We start from the raw sequence: 19,240 nt of genomic DNA on the forward strand, positions 1-19,240 counted from the left end.
GAGAGAAGGAGGAAGGGGGGGGGGACAGTACTTACACATGTGTATGTGTGTGTACACACACGGCTAATTCAGGCGTACCGCTAAGGAAGGCGGCGTCCAGCAGAGCCAGCCAGCCACCTGCTCAGGGGCAGCAGAGCCAAAGCCTGTGGCCGGGTGTCAGGCCAAGTTCAGGGCCTCCCAGTGCCAAGTCCCGCAACACAGGCTGCATTGCAGAGCTGCCACCAATATTCTTAGCTTGGGAAAAGTTGCCCGTGACGACGATGGGGGGCGGCGGCGGCAGAGCTTCTTCCATGCAAGTGGAGAAGCTGGGAGGAGAAGGGAGGGGGGAGGGCGAGCGTTATCAGCTCGTGGGAAAGCGGGCCCAGAGAGTCAAGGTGCTGCCAACGCCAGGCTGGTGGGAAGAGGGACGGAACGAAAAGCTTGCAGATGAAGGAATGAAGGGCCGAGGCTTCCACCTGCTGCAGCCGTCAGTGTCTGGCGGCGAGGGAACATTTCCGCCCCCCCCCCCCCGTCCCCAGTTCCGAAGGAGCCCTGTCTGCCTCGGCAACTTGACAGCATAACAGACTCGGCCACCGCGGGAGGGGTGAACACTTTGCATCAAGTTCTTTTGAGGAAAGGCAGTTCATGTCAAGGAAGGAAGGATTTATTATTTATTTATTTATTTATTTTATTCGATTTATATCCCGCCCTACCCCACCGAGGTGGGCTCAGGGCGGCTTACAACACAAAAAGCTAACAAAGTCAATTTAAAATACATTAATAATACATTAATAATTATAATTATGCAATAAAATACATGAAATACATAAAAGCACACTTCAGTATGTACTATGCTACCTTCCCGAAGGAGACCGTACTTAGCACGTTCTCCTGAATCCTTTCGCAAAGGCAGGACTCTGCACATGCTCAGTGGCCGATTCATATGTTCCTGAAGAACTCGGTTCTGAAACTAATAATGGGTGACAGAGGCTACAATCGTTAGGGCAACGGGCGGCAAAAATCCTGGGAGTAAGCCCCATTGAGTAACACGGAGCTTACTTACGAGTAGACCTGGTTAAGATTGCTCCCGGGGTGAGCTCCGATGGCTCAAATAAACTGCCAATGAAATGAATGGAGCTCGCCATGTACTCGCCATTTCAGCACCGCTAAAAAACCAACATGCTGCGAAATCTTCATGAGCCTGTTTGTGTTGCTCGGCTGCAATTTGTTGCCATTTCTTTCATCGCTGCCATTCTGCGATTGGACGTCATTCCATCGACTTCAGAGAAATGCAGACGATTTCATTCATTTTCTTTCGTTCAGCCCTTCTCAATAAATTCCTATTTATTTTAATAAAGCTAATTCCTGTCAATGTTTAGCATTGGCAACTGGCCTCTGGACAGCAATGAAGTCCCTCCAACTAACGGGAGTTTTTACTTTCTACAACCCGCTACCTTCCCTAAGGAGAAGACGCTACTAGGTCACATAAGCCCACAGCAGGTGCAGACCCGGTTGAAAACAAGCAAGGAGTTGTATGCCTGTGTCTGCGAACCAGCAAGCGCTGGACTGATCTCATCCCGCCTTTCCTTGGCGTCAGGCGGTTCCCAAGCCTTTTGATCAAAAGAGAGCAGTGGGGTTGGCCGAAGGCATGCCTTCCTTCAGATCGCCGTCGGTTTCAACTGGGGCAGAGTTCCCAGCGCGCGGTTTAGGACAGAGATCCGATTGGATTTCAGTCACCCAGTTTCCGATGTTGTGTTGTGGACGGGATGGCGTTTCACAATCACCGGGGTGCCACGGATGACTTGTGCTTTGTTGCGCGCCCCTGGCCCTTGGCAGCGCTGTCCATGCCGGGGTCGCAGCCTTCCTTCCGCTCAGTCCCCCGAGCCCCGCAGTCGCCCCCTCTCCCAACCCCACCCCCGCCTGCGAGGGGCGGAGCCAAGGCGCGGCCGAAGAGCGTGGGACCTCCGGCCGCTGCGCGCCTCTCCTCCCCCGCGGCCACCAGCCTCCAGCGCCACCCAGCCCAGCCTGCCGGGCAGCAGCGGCGCCCAGTCCCCGGGGCGGCTCTGCTGGGGCGGGGCTAAAGTGCTTGGGCAGGACTGGCTGGTGGGCGCGGGCAGCGCTCCCCTTCGGGCTTGCCTGCCCCCCCCCCCGCGCATATATAGCCCGCGGCCCGGCGGCCCTGCCTCAAAGCTCTTCCGAGGAGGGAGGCGAAAAGGAGGCTCCTCTGTTGCCCGGGTGGGTCTGGGACCTGGGCATGTCTCCGGGCTCTCGGAGCGACGCCGAGGAGCTGCCGGAGATGGACCTGCGAGGACTGCAGCTGGAGTTCGCGGTGGCTCCTCCGGCCTCCAAGCGGCGCCCCCGGGGAGAGCCCTGCTGCCCCTCCGCAGGCAGTTCCTCGGCCGCGGAAGACGACGATGAAGAGGAGGAGGAGGAGGAGGAGTGCGGCGCCAGGAAGAGGAGGCGGCGGGCTCCGGGAGCGCCGGGGGGCGAGGAGCAGGGCAGGGGCGGCGGAGGGTGCAAGCGCCTGGGGGGCCGTAGCAGTGGCGGCGGCGGCGGCGGGGGGCCGGAGTGCAAGCAGACGCAGCGGAACGCGGCCAACGCGCGCGAGCGAGCCCGCATGCGCGTGCTGAGCAAGGCGTTCTCGCGCCTCAAGACCAGCCTGCCCTGGGTGCCGCCCGACACCAAGCTCTCCAAGCTGGACACGCTGCGCCTGGCCTCCAGCTACATCGCCCACCTCCGCCAGCTCCTCCAGGAGGACCGCTACGACAAGGGCTACGTCCACCCCGTCAACCTGGTGAGGAGGAGCCCGCCGCCGGCTGGGGGGCGGGACGAGGGGGAGGAAGTGGCCCAGGCTCCTACCGCTTTGCCCATGCTCAGAATGGCCCCGGTAGCCCGCCGGCCCCGCCTCGGCAGCACCTGCTAGGCTTGGGCGGCAGGGTAGAAAGGCCTTTCGCCGGTCTGTAAATAGAGCCCGAGGCAGCTCAGAAAACGAATCATGACAGCTATAAGCGGTTTAGGGAGCCCCAGTTGCTGTCTGACAACCTGTTCTGTTGGGTGCATGGAAGAGGGCGCTGCTTCGGTTTTCCTGACTGCCACTCTTGCATTTCCATGAGGTCTCAGCTGGGCTGCTGTTCCACAATCCGGCCTGTGCGCAATGTTAGCGTGCCAGTGCAATGGTGGGCTGGTATGAGTGGAAAGGGCAGATGACTGGGGATGGCAATGGCAAACCCCTAAAAAGTCTGCTGTGAAAACGTCGTGATGCGACGTCACCTCAAAGTCGGAAAGGACTGGCGCTTGCACAGGGGGCTAACCTTTTTTATGCCAGGCTTAAATGCTTCCAGGTTCAGGAACCCTTTCAGGGGGTGCCAGCCATAGGTAAGTTTTTCTGTCCTACCAGTATCACGTTCAAATCATATTTAAGGTTTAACCGTTTAGGTTTTCTCCTGTAATTGTCTTCTTGAAAATGGTACCAGCTTTATTTTCTGGATGCATTTCTGCGAGAAAAGTGACTTCTTAAAGAGTGAAAGAAAAGAACGCAGTCTGTGAAGAAATTAAAGTATCTTTTAATACATGAAATAACAGAGTCTTTTTAATTTGTAAAGTGTTATTGTAGCAGAAGCTTCTGTGAGTCCAAATGCACTTTGTCAGATGCTTGAAAAGGATATTTCCCCGCAGCTGTAAATTATTGTAGTCTTAAAACACTCCTGAAATTTCGGAGAAGAGCTATTGCAGATGGCAATCAGATGCCTCTCATTTTAGACATTAATTTATTTCTGTGTAGTTAACCTTATCTAGAATATCTTTTTGTTTTTATTATAGAGGATAAGTACTTGGGGTACCTTTTTGCAGCAGATGCATGTTAGTGTTGGGTTACACATGGGAAAATCCAGGCTGAAATCCCCACTTGCTATAAAACTCACACAAGTGGTATTTACTGTCATAACATAACCTGAATGTCAGAACTGTTGCATGGAGGAAATGAAGAAGAGAACCATATCCACCAACCCAGGCTCCTACGATGAAGATTAGGTTTAAATATGAATGATGTGGAATCATTTTCTGTGGTGGGCTCTCCTGTGAAGATTTTTAAACAGAGGCTAGATGGCCATCTGACAGCAATGCCAATTCTATGAATTTAGGCAAATCATGAGAAGGATGGCAGGAAGGGTTGCATCAGTGCTTAGTTCTTGTGGCCCCTTCTTACACACCCAGGGAAATGCTGATCATCACTTTGGAGATTGGAAGCAGTTTTCTTCAGACCAGTTTTGCCAGGGATCCTAGAGGTCCCCCCCACCCTCAATCTTCTGGCTATGAAACAGGGGTCACTGGGTGTGTTCTTGTGAATTTCCTGCATTGTGCAGGGGGTTGGACTAGATTACCCTGGAGGTCTCTTCCAGCTCTAGGTTTCTGTGATACCAAATAAACAAATCCTGTGGTAGTCCGGTAAGTAAGTTGTGCATGTTCCCCAGAGAGCACTAAGATCTAGCTGCCAAGGCCTTTTAAGGATCCCTGGACCAAAGGAGGCCAAACTGAAAGTAACAAGAGAGCAGGCCTTCTCCGTAATGGCCCCCCACTGGTGGAATCAATTACCGGAGGAAGTGCGAGCCCTGCAGGACTTTAGTCAGTTCTGCAGGGCTTGCAAAACCACCCTCTTTATGCAAGCATATAAGGAGCCCTGAAAACGATACCTAGCCATCGAAATATATCCACTGAACATAGCACCTTAATTTATTGTAGTTTTAACTTTTATGTAACCATTTTTAAATGTATGTATCAACTGTATTTTAAAATTGTTTTATGTAAATCATGGGATACCATGTCTTGTTAGCCGCCCTGAGCCTGCTTCGGCGGGGAGGGCGGGATACAAATAAAAGTTTATTATTATTATTATTATGAAGTAAAATGCTTCCTTTTGCTTTTCTTGTATGGTTCTGATTTTCTGTATACTGAAGTAACTTTGTTACTGTTCGCTTTTACCCACACCATTCATAATTAATAAAACTTCTTTGCCCTGTCCCCCCCTCCCCATGCGTCTCTCAGCTAAAATGCCTCAGGTTTTTCAGTGATTCATAACGAGACAAATTTGATTGTTTACATTGCTTTTTTTTTTTAGTTCTGTCGTCAGTTTGAAATGGGAACTGTACTTTGGGTTCACAAGAACTTTAATTGTGGTTGCATGGAAGGCTGTGGCTCAGTGGAAGTTCCTCTGCTTTGCATGCAGAAGATGACAGGTTCAATCCCTGGCATCTCCAGTTAAAAGGACTAGGCAGTAGGTGATGTGAAAGATCTCGATTTTAGGTCTTGAGAGAGCAACTGTCAATTTAAATAGACAATACTGACCATGATCATGATAGACTGATGCTCTGTTTCAGTATATAGCACTTTAAATGAGATGCCATGCCATTGAGGTTTATAATTTCTTTTAATGTAACTGTTTTTATTGATTTAAAATGTATGTATTTTATTCTTGTGTTGTACATTGCCCAGAGCCTGGCACTGACTGGAATGGGGTGATATAATAATAATTATAATAATTATTTTCTATTGAACTATACATTTGATTTCTAGCTGTAGTCTCACAAACTGCTAGTTGCACATAGCAGGTATATCTATATTTGCATTTATAAAGGCATCTACTAAGCTCAAAAGCCTCAGATGAACATCGCAGTATGTTGGACTGCATTCTAGATACATAACTGGTGAGCTTTTTTGGTAGAGAAAGCCCAGCAGGAACTCATTTGCATATTATGCCACACTCACAGATGCCAAGCCAACCAGAACTGTGTTCCTGCTCAAAAAAAGCCCTGCCTAACTGCATGCAGCAGCAATTTAAGTAGAAGGAAGCTTGCATTCTGTAGATTTCTCTTACTGTCTCTTGAAAGGCAATATGATATAGTTTTTAGAATATTTTGCTAGGATCTGTAAGATCCAGATTCACATACACTTTCTCCCATGGAAACTTGCTGGGTGATCCTGGGCCAGTCTACCTCACAGGGGTTATTGTGAAGATAAAATGCAAAAGAAGAGATTTATATAAAATGCTTTGAGCTAGGTTGACTTCTGTTCAAGGCCACTCAGTGAAAAACATAGCTGACGTGGGATTTGAACTAGATGCTTCCCCCCACCGCTTCACCAAACTGGTGCTTTGTTGTAAACACAATGTCACATGTTAAAGTGAATGCTTGTACAATCCTTGTACAGTGTACATTTGTTTTTCTTTGTACACACCTTGAGTAATTTTCACATCACTCTCCACACTTGTACAGCTGACTGCATGATCTAAATTTATCCAGGCACTGCCAGTACTGACCCTTGGTTTTATTTGTAAAGCAGACATACATTGACTTTTTCTTACAGAAAGATACATTGCATATACTTGTAGGGTGTACTTGTATTCACACATGAAAAGGACTTGTCTCTGTTTATACAGCAAATTTATGAACTAGTTTGGCCAGCTTGAAGATGAAGGGATATAGTTCATATATCAATATTGAATCTTACTATTTTTATAGTTTAAAATCCTCATAAGTTATGTGTTATATATGTAAGTACAATTATGGATAATCTCTGAAATCCTTGGTAGTATTTATACTGGTTTTTGAAAAGAGAGAATTATATTGAACATGCAATTATATTTGCCCATCTCAATCAAATGTACTATAAGTGTACTTTAAAAAAAATCAGAACATGCTAGTAAAACTGAGAATTAACAGCAGTATCCCATCCCTGAAAAAGTATTATAGCATGATTTTCCAATATGATTTTTCTTAATGAAAAGAGAAATCATAAGGCAAAATTACCAGTAACTCAGAATACAGTTAGCAGTATAGGTAAGAAATGAAGAACGTGTTCACATTTCCACATGACTTACAGTTGAACAAAACTCTAAACTCCTTAAAGACAGACTGGTTTGGTATGGCAAAGATATCTAACATCTTATTGAGGGATAAGCCAGACTAACAGATAGTGATAAGGGAATTCAGAAAGCAGATGCTGATTATACTGATATCCATGACTACAAGCATACACCCTAAAGTATTCTTCTGGAGTGTTTCTCAGTTGTTTAAGAACATAAAGCATTTTTACAACACTCCCACTCCAAAATAATCCAAAATGCTAATACTATTAATAAAATTTTAGCATTTTGCAAATTTGTTGTGGTTCATCACTATTCAAGGAATGGCTGCTGTCTCTAATAGTGTATGCTGGTGAGAATCTGCTTTAATATAAGAACATAAGAGAAGCCATGTTGGATCAGGCCAACGGCCCATCAAGTCCAACACTCTGTGTCACGCAGTGGCAAAAAATTTTATATACACACATACACTGTGGCTAATAGCCACTGATGGACCTGTGCTCCATATATTTATCTAAACCCTTCTTGAAGGTGGCTATACTTGTGGCCGCCACCACCTCCTGTGGCAGTGAATTCCACATGTTAATCACCCTTTGGGTGAAGAAGTACTTCCTTTTATCCGTTTTAACCTGTCTGCTCAGCAATTTCATCGAATGCCCACGAGTTCTTGTATTGTGAGAAAGGGAGAAAAGTACTTCTTTCTCTACTTTCTCCATCCCATGCATTATCTTGTAAACCTCTATCATGTCACCCCGCAGTCGATGTTTCTCCAAGCTAAAGAGTCCCAAGCGTTTCAACCTTTCTTCATAGGGAAAGTGCTCCAGCCCTTTAATCATTCTAGTTGCCCTTCTCTGGACTTTCTCCAATGCTATAATATCCTTTTTGAGGTGCGGCGACCAGAACTGCACACAGTACTCCAAATGAGACCGCACCATCGATTTATACAGGGGCATTATGATACTGGCTGATTTGTTTTCAATTCCCTTCCTAATAATTCCCAGCATGGCGTTGGCCTTTTTTTATTGCAAACGCATACTGTCTTGACATTTTCAGTGAGTTATCTACCACGACCCCAAGATCTCTCTCTTGGTCAGGCTCTGCCAGTTCACACCCCATCAACATGTAATGGTAGCTGGGATTCTTGGCCCCAATGTGCATTACTTTGCACTTGGCCACATTGAACCGCATCTGCCACGTTGACGCCCACTCACCCAGCCTCAACAGATCCCTTTGGAGTTCCTCACAATCCTCTCTGGTTCTCACCACCCTGAACAATTTAGTGTCATCCGCAAACTTGGCCACTTCACTGCTCACTCCCAACTCTAAATCATTTATGAACAAGTTAAAGAGCATGGGACCCAGTACTGAGCCCTGCGGCACCCCACTGCTTACCGTCCTCCACTGCGAAGACTGCCCATTTATACTCACTCTCTGCTTCCTATTACTCAGCCAGTTTTTGATCCACAAGAGGACCTGTCCTTTTACTCCATGACTCAAGCTTTCTAAGGAGCCTTTGATGAGGAACTTTATCAAAAGCTTTCTGGAAGTCAAGGTAAACAACATCTATTGGGTCTCCTTTGTCCACATGTTTGTTCACCCCCTCAAAGAAATGTAACAGGTTAGTGCCTCTGTATAATCTCTGTATAATGCCTCTGTATAATGCCTCTGTATAAATCGATGGTGCGGTCTCATTTGGAGTACTGTGTGCAGTTCTGGTCGCCGCACCTCAAAAAGGACATTATAGCATTGGAGAAAGTTCAGAAAAGGGCAACTAAAATGATTAAAGGGCTGGAACACCTTCCCTATGAAGAAAGGTTGAAACGCTTAGGGCTCTTTAGCTTGGAGAAACGTCGACTGAGGGGTGACATGATAGAAGTTTACAAGATAATGCATGGGATGGAGAAAGTAGAGAAAGAAGTACTTTTCTCCCTTTCTCACAATACAAGAACTCGTGGGCATTCGATGAAATTGCTGAGCAGACAGGTTAAAACGGATAAAAGGAAGTACTTCTTCACCCAAAGGGTGATTAACATGTGGAATTCACTGCCACAGGAGGTGGTGGCGTCCACAAGCATAGCCACCTTCAAGAAGGGGTTAGATAAAAATATAGAGCAGAGGTCCATCAGTGGCTATTAGCCACAGTGTGTGTGTGTATGTATATATATATATATATATATATATTTGGCCGCTGTGTGACACAGAATGTTGGACTGGATGGGCCATTGGCCTGATCTAACATGGCTTCTCTTATGTTCTTAGTGAGGCAAGCTCTTCCCTTGCAGAACCCATCCTGAGTCTTCCTCAATAACCCGTGTTCATCAATGTGCCTACTCATTCTGTCCTTGATAATGGTTTCTACCAACTTTCCCGGTATTGAAGTCAGACTGACTGGCCTGTAATTTCCCGGGTCTCCTCTGGAACCTTTTTTAAAGATGGGGGTGACATTTGCTACCTTCCAGTCCTCAGGAACTGAGGCAGATTTCAATGAAAGATTACAGATTTTTGTTAGAAGATCCACAAGTTCAACTTTGAGTTCTTTCAGAACTCTCGGATGTATGCCATCCGGACCCGGTGACTTATTAGTTTTTAATTTGTCTATCAGTTGTAGGACCTCCTCTTTTGTCACCTCAATCTGACTCAGGTCTTTCAATACCCCTTCCAAAATTAGTGGTTCTGGGGCGGGCAAAAAGTTCTCATCTTCCACAGTGAAGACGGAGGCAAAAAATTTATTTAGCTTTTCAGCCATTTCCCTATCCTCCTTCAGTAATCCTTTTACCCCATGGTCATCCAAGGGCCCCACTGCCTCCCTGGCTGGTTTCCTACTTCTAATATATTTGAAGAAAGTTTTATTGTTGGTCTTTATGTTTTTTGCAATATGCTCCTCAAGGGATTCTCAATCTCAAGGGATTAAAAAATGGTGATTGGCTTAAATGTGTTGAGAAAATCACTACAGCTCAATTGTATTGCATTTTGTATACTCTTTGAGTGATTATTCTTCTGTTTGGATCTTGTTTTAAAGCAGCCTTTTGCAGCATCTCTCTACCTCTTCCATTGTGAATTTAAATGCATTGACTTAAGTGTACATAAGCATCTTGCATCTGATGAAGTGAGCTTTGACACAAAGAAGATAGGGTGCAATAAATCCTGTTAGTCTCTAAGGTGATACCAGACTCATGCTTTTTTTACACTCTTTGAACAAACTATTTTTGTATGGCTTCTCAGGGTGACTAATTATGACTCACTATGTTGTACTGAAAAATATAGCAAATAATGGTAGGAGTTTTGATATCTGTATATTGTCCCCCCTCTTGCTAATGAGGAATGCTACTTTAATTTTCAGACTTGGCCGTTTGTGGTTTCAGGAAGACCAGAATCTGACACCAAAGAGGTTTCTGCAACCAACAGACTATGTGGAACTACGGCTTAGTTAAAGAGGAAGCAGCACTATTGCTGGATGTGCCTAGAAACCACGGTTTTTTAATGGACCAAATCAAACTGGTACAGCTGTATAGTAAATGTTTAACCCACCGCTTTTATTCAGATGGAAGGAAAGATGTACTTAACTGTACTGAAGAGAAGAAGACAGTTTACTGAACTTGTGGCTGTAGCCAAAATGGTGGCGTTAGGAAGGTTTTCATTTGTGTTGGTAACAACAGCGCCTGAAGAACTTGTTCTGAAGCATTTCTGACTGACTAAAGAAGATACAAAAGAATGATAATGATAGAATTAACAGCATGGACCCAAAGTATAGATTATGCAAGCTACTCCCAAACAGTATTATTTGTATGCCAAAGGAAAGTGGTATTCTAGAATAGCATTTAAACTAAAATTTATAATATATTTGATTTTGTGTTATTGGCAGCTATGCAATAGTAAGACTACGTCTGTAGTCTTAGCCACATTTTATTAAGGATGATGACAAAAATGTAGTTTCTACTTGTTTCTTTGAGGCCTGCTCCGTAAATTTATTAAATCAAATTACGTACTTGAATGCAAACCAGACACATGCATTTTCATTGATGCAGATGGAACCACATTTGTTTAAATAATTTCTGGGCCTTAAATGGTCATAGATCACAATAATAATAATAGAAAAGGTCTTGTTGGAAATAGGCTATTGATTATATTTATAAGGGTGTATTCAGGAAAATTTGAAAGAATTCCCTAAACTGTTAGAAGTCTGTCTGTTTACTTCAAATGAAGTTGTTACTTCAAAAAAAATTTTTTTTTAACATAAGATCAGGATGTTAAAAAATATTCAAACTTACTGTTCCTATGAAACATTAACTTTTATAGTGTTCTTTTTTTGCAAATGGTATAATCAGTATTTCAAATGTGAGTAATTTTATTTTTATACACAATATTAAAAGCTTTGTTGCAAGGATCTTAGTGTGATGCTGTGATTGAAACTAAACTGTTCCTAGAACTGAACTCAGTTCTTGCTACAGCATTCTTCAGTAGACCAAATCTTGCTTACACTAACCCAACAAATGTCTTAGCAGGTTGTGAGTACAGAATGCTTATTCTTATATAAGCACACGTTATTGGCCTGAATACATGACTCTGTTTTATACTGAATCAGACCCTTGGTCTGTAAAAGTCAGTGTTGCACACTCTTGACTTAGCAGGGGCTCTCTGGGGTCTCAGGAAAGGTCTGGGACCTTTTGCATTCCTAATAGATACTGTACCACTAAGCCACACCTCCCCATATTTAAAGGCCATAAATCTTGGGCTGTGATCTACAGATGTGTTTGCTCATGCATGGGGATTCCACCCCCCTCTGCTTCTCCCTTTCAGTAGCGACCACTCTCTCAAAACCCTGCTCTAAGACTGAACAAATCACCTCATGCAGCAAGAGAAGTTGCCACCACTTGAAGCACTTTGTTTTTAGATTTAGATTGTATTTACATTTGTATATAGATTTGTACTTGCACACATGGAAGTGCTTCAGATGGATGCAGTGGATATACTGTTTTTCTGTAAGAAGAAAGCTAATACAACACATTCAGCAGTTGTTCCTAGTAGTTGTTAAGTAACAGAGCTTTATAAAATCAAAGGAGTATGCACTGAACTAAATAGATTTGCCACAGACTTTAGCACATGTGGATTTTCTTTTAAGATTATGAAAAATTGGGCTCATGCTTACAATTCTATCTACAGAGAAGGTTGTTCAGGAATTTCTCTTCAGTGTGATAAGCTTGTAGGTGGGCCTCTGCTATTTTCTGGACTTGAGCCCAGCTTTAATTGGTTAATGACTCTTAGAGACTGAGAAAATAAGGAGAAACTGAATAGTCTAGAAAGTCTGCAGTTGAATAAGTTAATGTTTGAAGCACTTAAAAACAGAGGGAGGAAGATTATACAGGGATGCAATTTTCACTCTTAAATAACATGCTTTATCTGAAGGAATTATTCATGTTAGCTGTTCATGTTTTAAAATTGTATTTTCAATAAAATAGAATTTTCATAGTGCAAGAATCAAGGAGTTGCTCTTTTAAAAGTCTTTGGTTCTTTCTTAGTTATTTGATGTACATGAGAAAGGATTATGGGATCTGTGAAGAAGTCAGGATGGATTTGCATATTCACCACATCAAACAAAGGCATCTTCTCCAATTACAACTGCATGGCCATGGGACCAGTTTCTAGTAGCATGCATGCAAATCTCACACTGCTTTAAAGAAGCTGCACTTTCAGTTGTCATGATATTCTTCCACACACTGTACAGTTTCCTCTCATGTGGCCCTATCAGGCCTCATTTTGGGGAAGAGCTCACGGGAGCGGAGCTAAGGAACCTTTAAATTTTGTGATGTTCTTTCTTTTTTACTTCTCCCCCCCACAAAAAAAATTGCTTCTGGGCTCCATTATGCAAACCCCCTGTGAGAATTTTGCTGAACTCTAAGATTTGACAAACTTTCTAATATTTCCCCCCCACAAAAAAATGGGAAAATAACCAACACATATAAAGCAGACAGATGGAAATCTTCCTCATGCCACTGTGGTCACATGGGAAAAAATAATTTAAAAAGTAGGATGTGGGTAACGTTTTATTATGACAATTATAATTCAAGAAACAATTTAAGGTAGATGAGCTGATAAAATTTAGTACACTTTCTGGTGATGTCAGGGGTGTGTGGCATATGCAAATGAGTTGTGCTAATGAGCTCAAGCACCTCTTTTTCTACAAAATGACCCCTGCCCTATGAATGTGTTGGGAGAATATATTTAGGAAAAATCAAACCAGGGTTGGTGTGAGGACTGAAAACTGCACTCTCGTCCGAGCGTACCCTCCCCTGTATCTTTTATAAAGTGCAAAGCTAAATTTGATAGTGGGAGAACTGAAAGAATTACATTAAAGGAGTCCAGTGCCATGAACAGCTTTAGAACTTTTTCAGGGCTCTGCACTGAAACAGAAAGATGTTTTTAGCAACTGCCCTTTTTGTACTCTTGATGCATTTAGCCCAGTCAGCTCTCAGCTCCCACCCATAAGATTGTTTAATGAGCCTCTGTCTTAGGTTTTAGACTTTTGTTTTAGTTGTGAAACTACTTTGTTTATTTCTTTAGCTTATTGTGCTTCCTGATTTTCCCAATTAAACATTTATCTAATTTGCAATGCTGAGAGTTTTGTGTGGTTAAGGACTGAGAAGATGAAATGAGCTTATTGGATTTGGGAGTGTTAGTGTACCCCCAAACCCTCATTTCATAATAATGATATGATAAACTACCGAGAGGGCCAGGTTCAGTTGTATATTTTCTGTGGCAGAGAAGCCTTCTCCCAGAAGGCTTAAGAAAATCTTCATTTCACTTGCACCTCTCTCTCTCTCCATCCCCCCCCCTCTCTCTCTCTCTCTCTCTCTCTTTCTCTCTCTCTCTCCCTCCCTCTCCCTCTCTCCCCATGAAATTTAAACTTATGTAGAATAAACTAAACTATAGGTGAAAATCAATATTTTATTTAATTTAAAATTAATGTAACACTACACACTGACAATGAAAAAAGTTCTAGAAGTAGAGGCACCTAAAATATTTGTGGATCACAGTAAATTGGTTTAGATGTTGGGTGTTGAGCTGAATGTAAGAAGAAAAATCAGGTTTTCCAGTTTTCCCTGTTTGTTCATTTTTAAAGAAACAATGGAGAAAAATCTCTCCCCCCACCCCCCACCCCCACGATAAGAAAATGTCACTGCTTTGGTTCTTTTCTCCTTGGCCACCTCTGTCTCTCTTGCTATGAGAAAAAAGAAATCTATTCTCAGTCAGTTTCCAGATGTCATTGCACCTGAGCCCTTCCTGATTAGAGCTCAGAATCTGCCATATGTGAGTATTCCTGCCTCATTTCTTCTCATTATACTGTGAAGGGCTCCTGGATTGGAACACAACTGTTCTGATGCTCAGAAAATGGTGAATAGAAGTTCATGCATGTTGGTTTATGGGTCAGGGGGACTCCTTTTCGCTGTCAAATGGTGATAATGACACAACATTGAACTTTCATTTTCAATTCCATGGCCCAGTATTCATAAGGCACTTTTATTGACTGAGTGTTTAGACTCCTTACCCTAGTTATATTGGTACCTGTTATATTTATTTGATGGATACCATTTTTGATTGGAGAATTTTCTGGGGGGAAGAGAGATAAATTCCCCACTTCTACATCTGCTTTTTAAATAATAAAACTGAAGTGCGATACATGTAGTTTAGCTTTTTATTCTACCCACCTGTTGTTAGCATAGTGTCCCAGCCCCGTGCAAAGCTGAGCCTCTGTGCAGAAATGGCAAGAAGACCCCTTACCATCAAATAATTTCAGCCATTTCCCATACATCAAGGATTGAGAAAGGGTTTTTTAAAAAAATGTATCATTGTTGGGCTGGGCTGAAAGCTGGGATAGTATTTGCACAGAACTGAATGAGGGAAGGCAGAGTTGGGACATGGAAGTAAATGCATAAGTAAATCTAATAGTAGGTCATATGCTGCATCCCCATTTCCCAGCAACATCTTTCCCTCTCAGTTCTCTCAGCTTCACCTACCTCACAGGGTGTCTGTTGTGGGAAGAGGAAGGGAAGGAGATTGTAAACCACTCTGAGTGAAGGGTGGGGTATAAATTCAATGCTTCTCCCCCCTTCCCTATCAATGTGTTTCTCTTTGGATTGTCATGTTCAAAATACCTCCTCATTTGGACACTGTGATAGAAATAAATCTAAAGAACACGCAGTTCCTTAATATTATTGTAACTTACATGAATCGGAAATTTACTGTTTCAATATATTGAGGGAAATATGTCAGCATCTTTATAACCTTGCTGACAACATTTTGGTTGTACAAGGCAAACTTGAGGGAGTGTAGACAAAAATTGAAAGTGACAGAAAAACACGCATGTCTTGCCACCAAGATTTGTGCTGATGGATTTCTTTTTCTGCTCATATGAAAAGCTCAATGAAAGAGGAGCCATTGAAGCCTTCAGAGAACATCTAACATTAAAAGAAGAAAAGCCCAAGGAACTGTCTCAGATATGACACACTCTCAATAGAATAGCTGTTTCTGTCAGTAAAAGGGATTTTCCCCAGATGAACATGATTGTCACTCCCAAAAGCTCCTTCTTATCAGTCCAAACCATGACATCTTTATTGTTTTGGAAACTTTTTGGACCTTCTTAACAGCCATTACTCTGTCAGGAAGCACTTTCTGGATCCCATACAAGAATGAGGGCCAGCATTTCTCTGCCCTTTACAATTATCTTTTCACTTGAGAGATAATGGATTCTCTTTTGCATTGCTTGAATTATTATTGCTTTGTAGTTGCTAAACGGTTTTTAAAAGTATTTTTGTGTGAGTGTGTGTGTGTGCATGCACACAGCATGTCTGGAAATCATGATGACCTCTGACAACTTCTATGGGAGCCTGGGCATTTTTCAGACAGGTGGCTTGATACACCTGTCCAGGGCCTTTTTTGTAGAAAAAGCCCAGCAGGAACTCATTTTCATATTAGGCCACACCCCCTGACCACCATTGTTTAGCATAGGGCATTTCTGTAGAAAAAGCCCAGCAGAAGCTCATTTGCATATTAGGCCACACCCCCTAATGCCAAGCCAGCCAGAACTGAATTCCTGTGCGTTCCTGCTAAAAAAAAGCCCTGTACCTGTCTCTGCATCCCGGCCCCGGTATTCCTTTGGACATCTCCCTTCCAAGTACTTGCCAGGCTCATCCCTGCTTAACTTCCAAAATCTGATGAGATTGAGTTTGCCTGGGTAATCTAGGTTAGGGGGCAACTGCTAAATTTTGTGAGAGAGGCTTCAACTGGAGTAACACTGCACAGCATTGCACAGTATGTGCTGCTTTTCTTGGGAGTGTGTGTGCAAATGCTTTCTTGTGTCTGCTTGGTGTGAGTTAATATTCCATTTTATAATCAATATGAAATGCAGCAGGGTAGAATCCCTGGGAATTTTATCCCAATTGGGTAGAAAACAAAGTTATAGCGGGAAGCATGTTTCCTGTTGAAACTAATTGACTGCATGATGGTTAAAATAAACAATCCAAACAGAGGTAATAGAGAAACCAAAGCAAATAAAATACATACACATACTGCTAGGACCTTGTAAATGTAAAGAGTGCACCACTACAATTGATTTGTTTTGTATTTGCATAATTTACATGAACAGTTTTTCTTAGACCTCAAGGTGTTGTTGCTCTGTTTTAAATATTTATACACTGGTCACTATAAGTGCCATTTTTGGCTCTGCAATAGCATGGAGTTGAAAAGGTTTGTTAAAATGCAAGAATTCATGATGTCCAGCAAGGTGGCTGGATATGAAACTCATTACATAATACAGGTAGAATATTAGCTGATTACATCAGGGTAATCACAGACTGAATCAGTCAGCACCTGGAGGCTTGCATCCTCAGTTGGGATTGCCTCAAGTCACGTCCTTGTCAGCAATCAGCCCAATACCAGTAAGGCCACATTGTCTGTGCTTGCACAGATAACTGCATTTTGGGGTTTTGGAACCTCCTGTCATGACAACTTCATGCAACAACTTCAAAGGGAAATAATCCTTTATGGCTTGAGAAAGTTCTCCTTCCACATAAAAGGTATGTATGTACTCACCACCCACATAGAAGAGCTGGTTCTCACAGTGTCTGCACATGAGTATAGGCAGGCCACCGGATCATAGTTTGGCTTGCTTCCAGAGTGATTCTACTGTGGCTGTTGAAGTGTGGTTTGCACTTGGGTTTTGATGGGTGTATCCTTCACCAGCATAAGCATTCTCAGTATCCAGTTCTCACCACAGTTTAGCATTTTTTGCAGAATGCCAAGCCAAAAATGCTGAGGAAGAGAGACAACAGTGGCAGTTTTCAGACTTCTAATGTTTATATGCATTTATATGCATCTGAGGCTGTTCTGAGCATAGTATTAACAGCTTATTCTGCAACAATGAATGTTCATTTATATCTTGGTTATTTCTGTCTTCAAAACTGGTATGAAAAATTGCAGCACAAATTGCAGCCTACACAATGTCTTTTTTTTTTTTTTTTGCAATGTGAGGCAATAGTGCCCTCTGGTGTGTAAATCTCACAGTGCTGATGCAGGCTTTATGTTCAGGATGTAACTTAATTGTTGTTCTTATTTTTAAAATCAAATACCATCTTTAGGGCTTGCATCAATTACTGAAAAGCCATTAGCAAACTTAGTGCATCTTTTACACTTGAAGGTCAACCCTTCTAAGACCATGTATTTTAGTAGACTTTGAAGAGTGTAACTGTGTTAAAGTGGTACACTGTTATTGTGGGTGACGGATTGCGCTTTTAAAAGCTTAGAAGTGTTGATTAGAAGCAAACAGGTAAAAGATAGTGAAGGGTTAATTCTTCACAGATCCAGAAAACCTTGAGCAACAGGCTGTTCCAAGAGATCTGATTGGTTAGCACTAGTTGAGAAGAGAAAGACTTCTGAACTGGATGCTGAAGAGAATTCAGTCTGATTTCAGCCTTCGCTGAGAAGAGTTGAGTATTGACAGCTTTGGAATTCAGCCTTGACTGAAAGCAATTTAACACAGACAGGAGAACTAGGGGGAAGCTGGCAAAGTAGGTGAAGATTTCCATTTGGGCAAAGGAAAGCATATAGATTGTCCAGAATGAGAATTTCCGTACCCATTCAAACAGTTCTGAAGAGTGGAGTGATCTCTGGTCTGGTGTGCTTAGAAACTGTATTTAAGATTCAGTTAAAAACTCAAGACAAGTTCTAGTGTTTCAAGAAAAGGGTTTTGAGTACTGGAAACAGTGTACCAGCCTTCTGAAAACCAAAAGAGTCAGAGAATACTCAAAGTATACTGGAGTGTGATCAGATGAGCACTTTGACCATGGTTGTTGCTCCTCCAATAGGATTTAAAGTGCTTGATCAGGCAGCAACATCTGGCTCCTGTCCTGTAGCTTTCAGCCTCCTGTGCTCACTCCGGACTTCCCCAACACCACACAAAGTCTGGAATTTACTGCACCTACCAATTTACTAGTGCTTTTGTGGGTGTCAGCTCTCTTGAGGAGTGAAGTCTTTTGGGACCTCTGCTTCCTGTTCTGCTGCCATTTTTTTGACCTTTTAGTGATGAGTACATAAGCAGTTGTTTGCCCAAGGCTCCTTTAAAACCACTTATTCGAGCCCAGGAGTGAGCTAGCAAGAACAGGGAGAATGGCGTATGGGGAGGCTCAGCTGCTAGTGGCTGAGACTGCACCCAATGATGTAGCTAGAGAAAATCCAGGCCCAACAGGATTGTGTAGGCAAGGCAGCCAGTCTTGCTCAGATCCAGCAGCAGGGCAGGCAGGAAGGTGAAGAGAGGCAAGGCAGTGTGTAGGGCTGGATTGGGAGGCCAGTAAGAAGGTGGCTTACTGTAGGTAAAGTGTAGATGACTGGGGAAGGCAATGGCAAACCACCCCATAAAAAGTCTGCTGTGAAAATGTCGTGATGTGACATCACCCCAGAGTCAGAAATGACTGGTGCTTGCACAGGGGACTGCCTTTACCTTTAAGAAGGTGGAAGTGGCAGCAGTGGACTTGATGCCGTGGAGGAACTGCAGTGGCCATGCTGACCAGCGGAATGTCTGATCATGACTCTCCCAGAACAAAAAATAAAAACCAAAAACTCCAGACCAAATTAGATGCATGACCAGACCATGACCAAGCTGTCTGCCTGATCACAGCCTGGGAGTGTTTGGGAAAGCACAGGAACAAAGGCCTCTTGACATAAAGATTTAAGTAACTGTGAATTGCCCCCCCAGTTGGAATAAAGAGGCTGACACGTATATTGGGTAAACGGGCCACTTTATTGAAATTAACACAACTACCTACAGTTGGACAAGCCCTGGGGTCTTCCTCCGACCCCTCCTTGACCAATAATGGGTGAGCCACCCTGCCCCCAGCATGAGCCATATTAATATGG

The 19,240-nt window shown here is 43.3% G+C and overlaps 1 protein-coding gene across 1 annotated transcript; it reads left to right on the forward strand.

Annotated features, from left to right (window-relative positions):
* The first annotated feature begins 2,233 nt into the window (after window positions 1-2,233).
* On the forward strand, window positions 2,234-11,219 carry MSC (musculin). The gene is made up of 2 exons (XM_060244335.1): window positions 2,234-2,773; window positions 10,176-11,219. Exons 1-2 carry the CDS (start codon window positions 2,234-2,236, stop codon window positions 10,260-10,262), a joined length of 627 nt encoding a protein of 208 aa, XP_060100318.1. The 3' UTR covers window positions 10,263-11,219.
* Window positions 11,220-19,240: the final 8,021 nt, after the last annotated feature.

Source organism: Heteronotia binoei, chromosome 7, assembly GCF_032191835.1.
Source record: "Heteronotia binoei isolate CCM8104 ecotype False Entrance Well chromosome 7, APGP_CSIRO_Hbin_v1, whole genome shotgun sequence".
Classification (NCBI taxonomy): domain Eukaryota; kingdom Metazoa; phylum Chordata; class Lepidosauria; order Squamata; family Gekkonidae; genus Heteronotia; species Heteronotia binoei.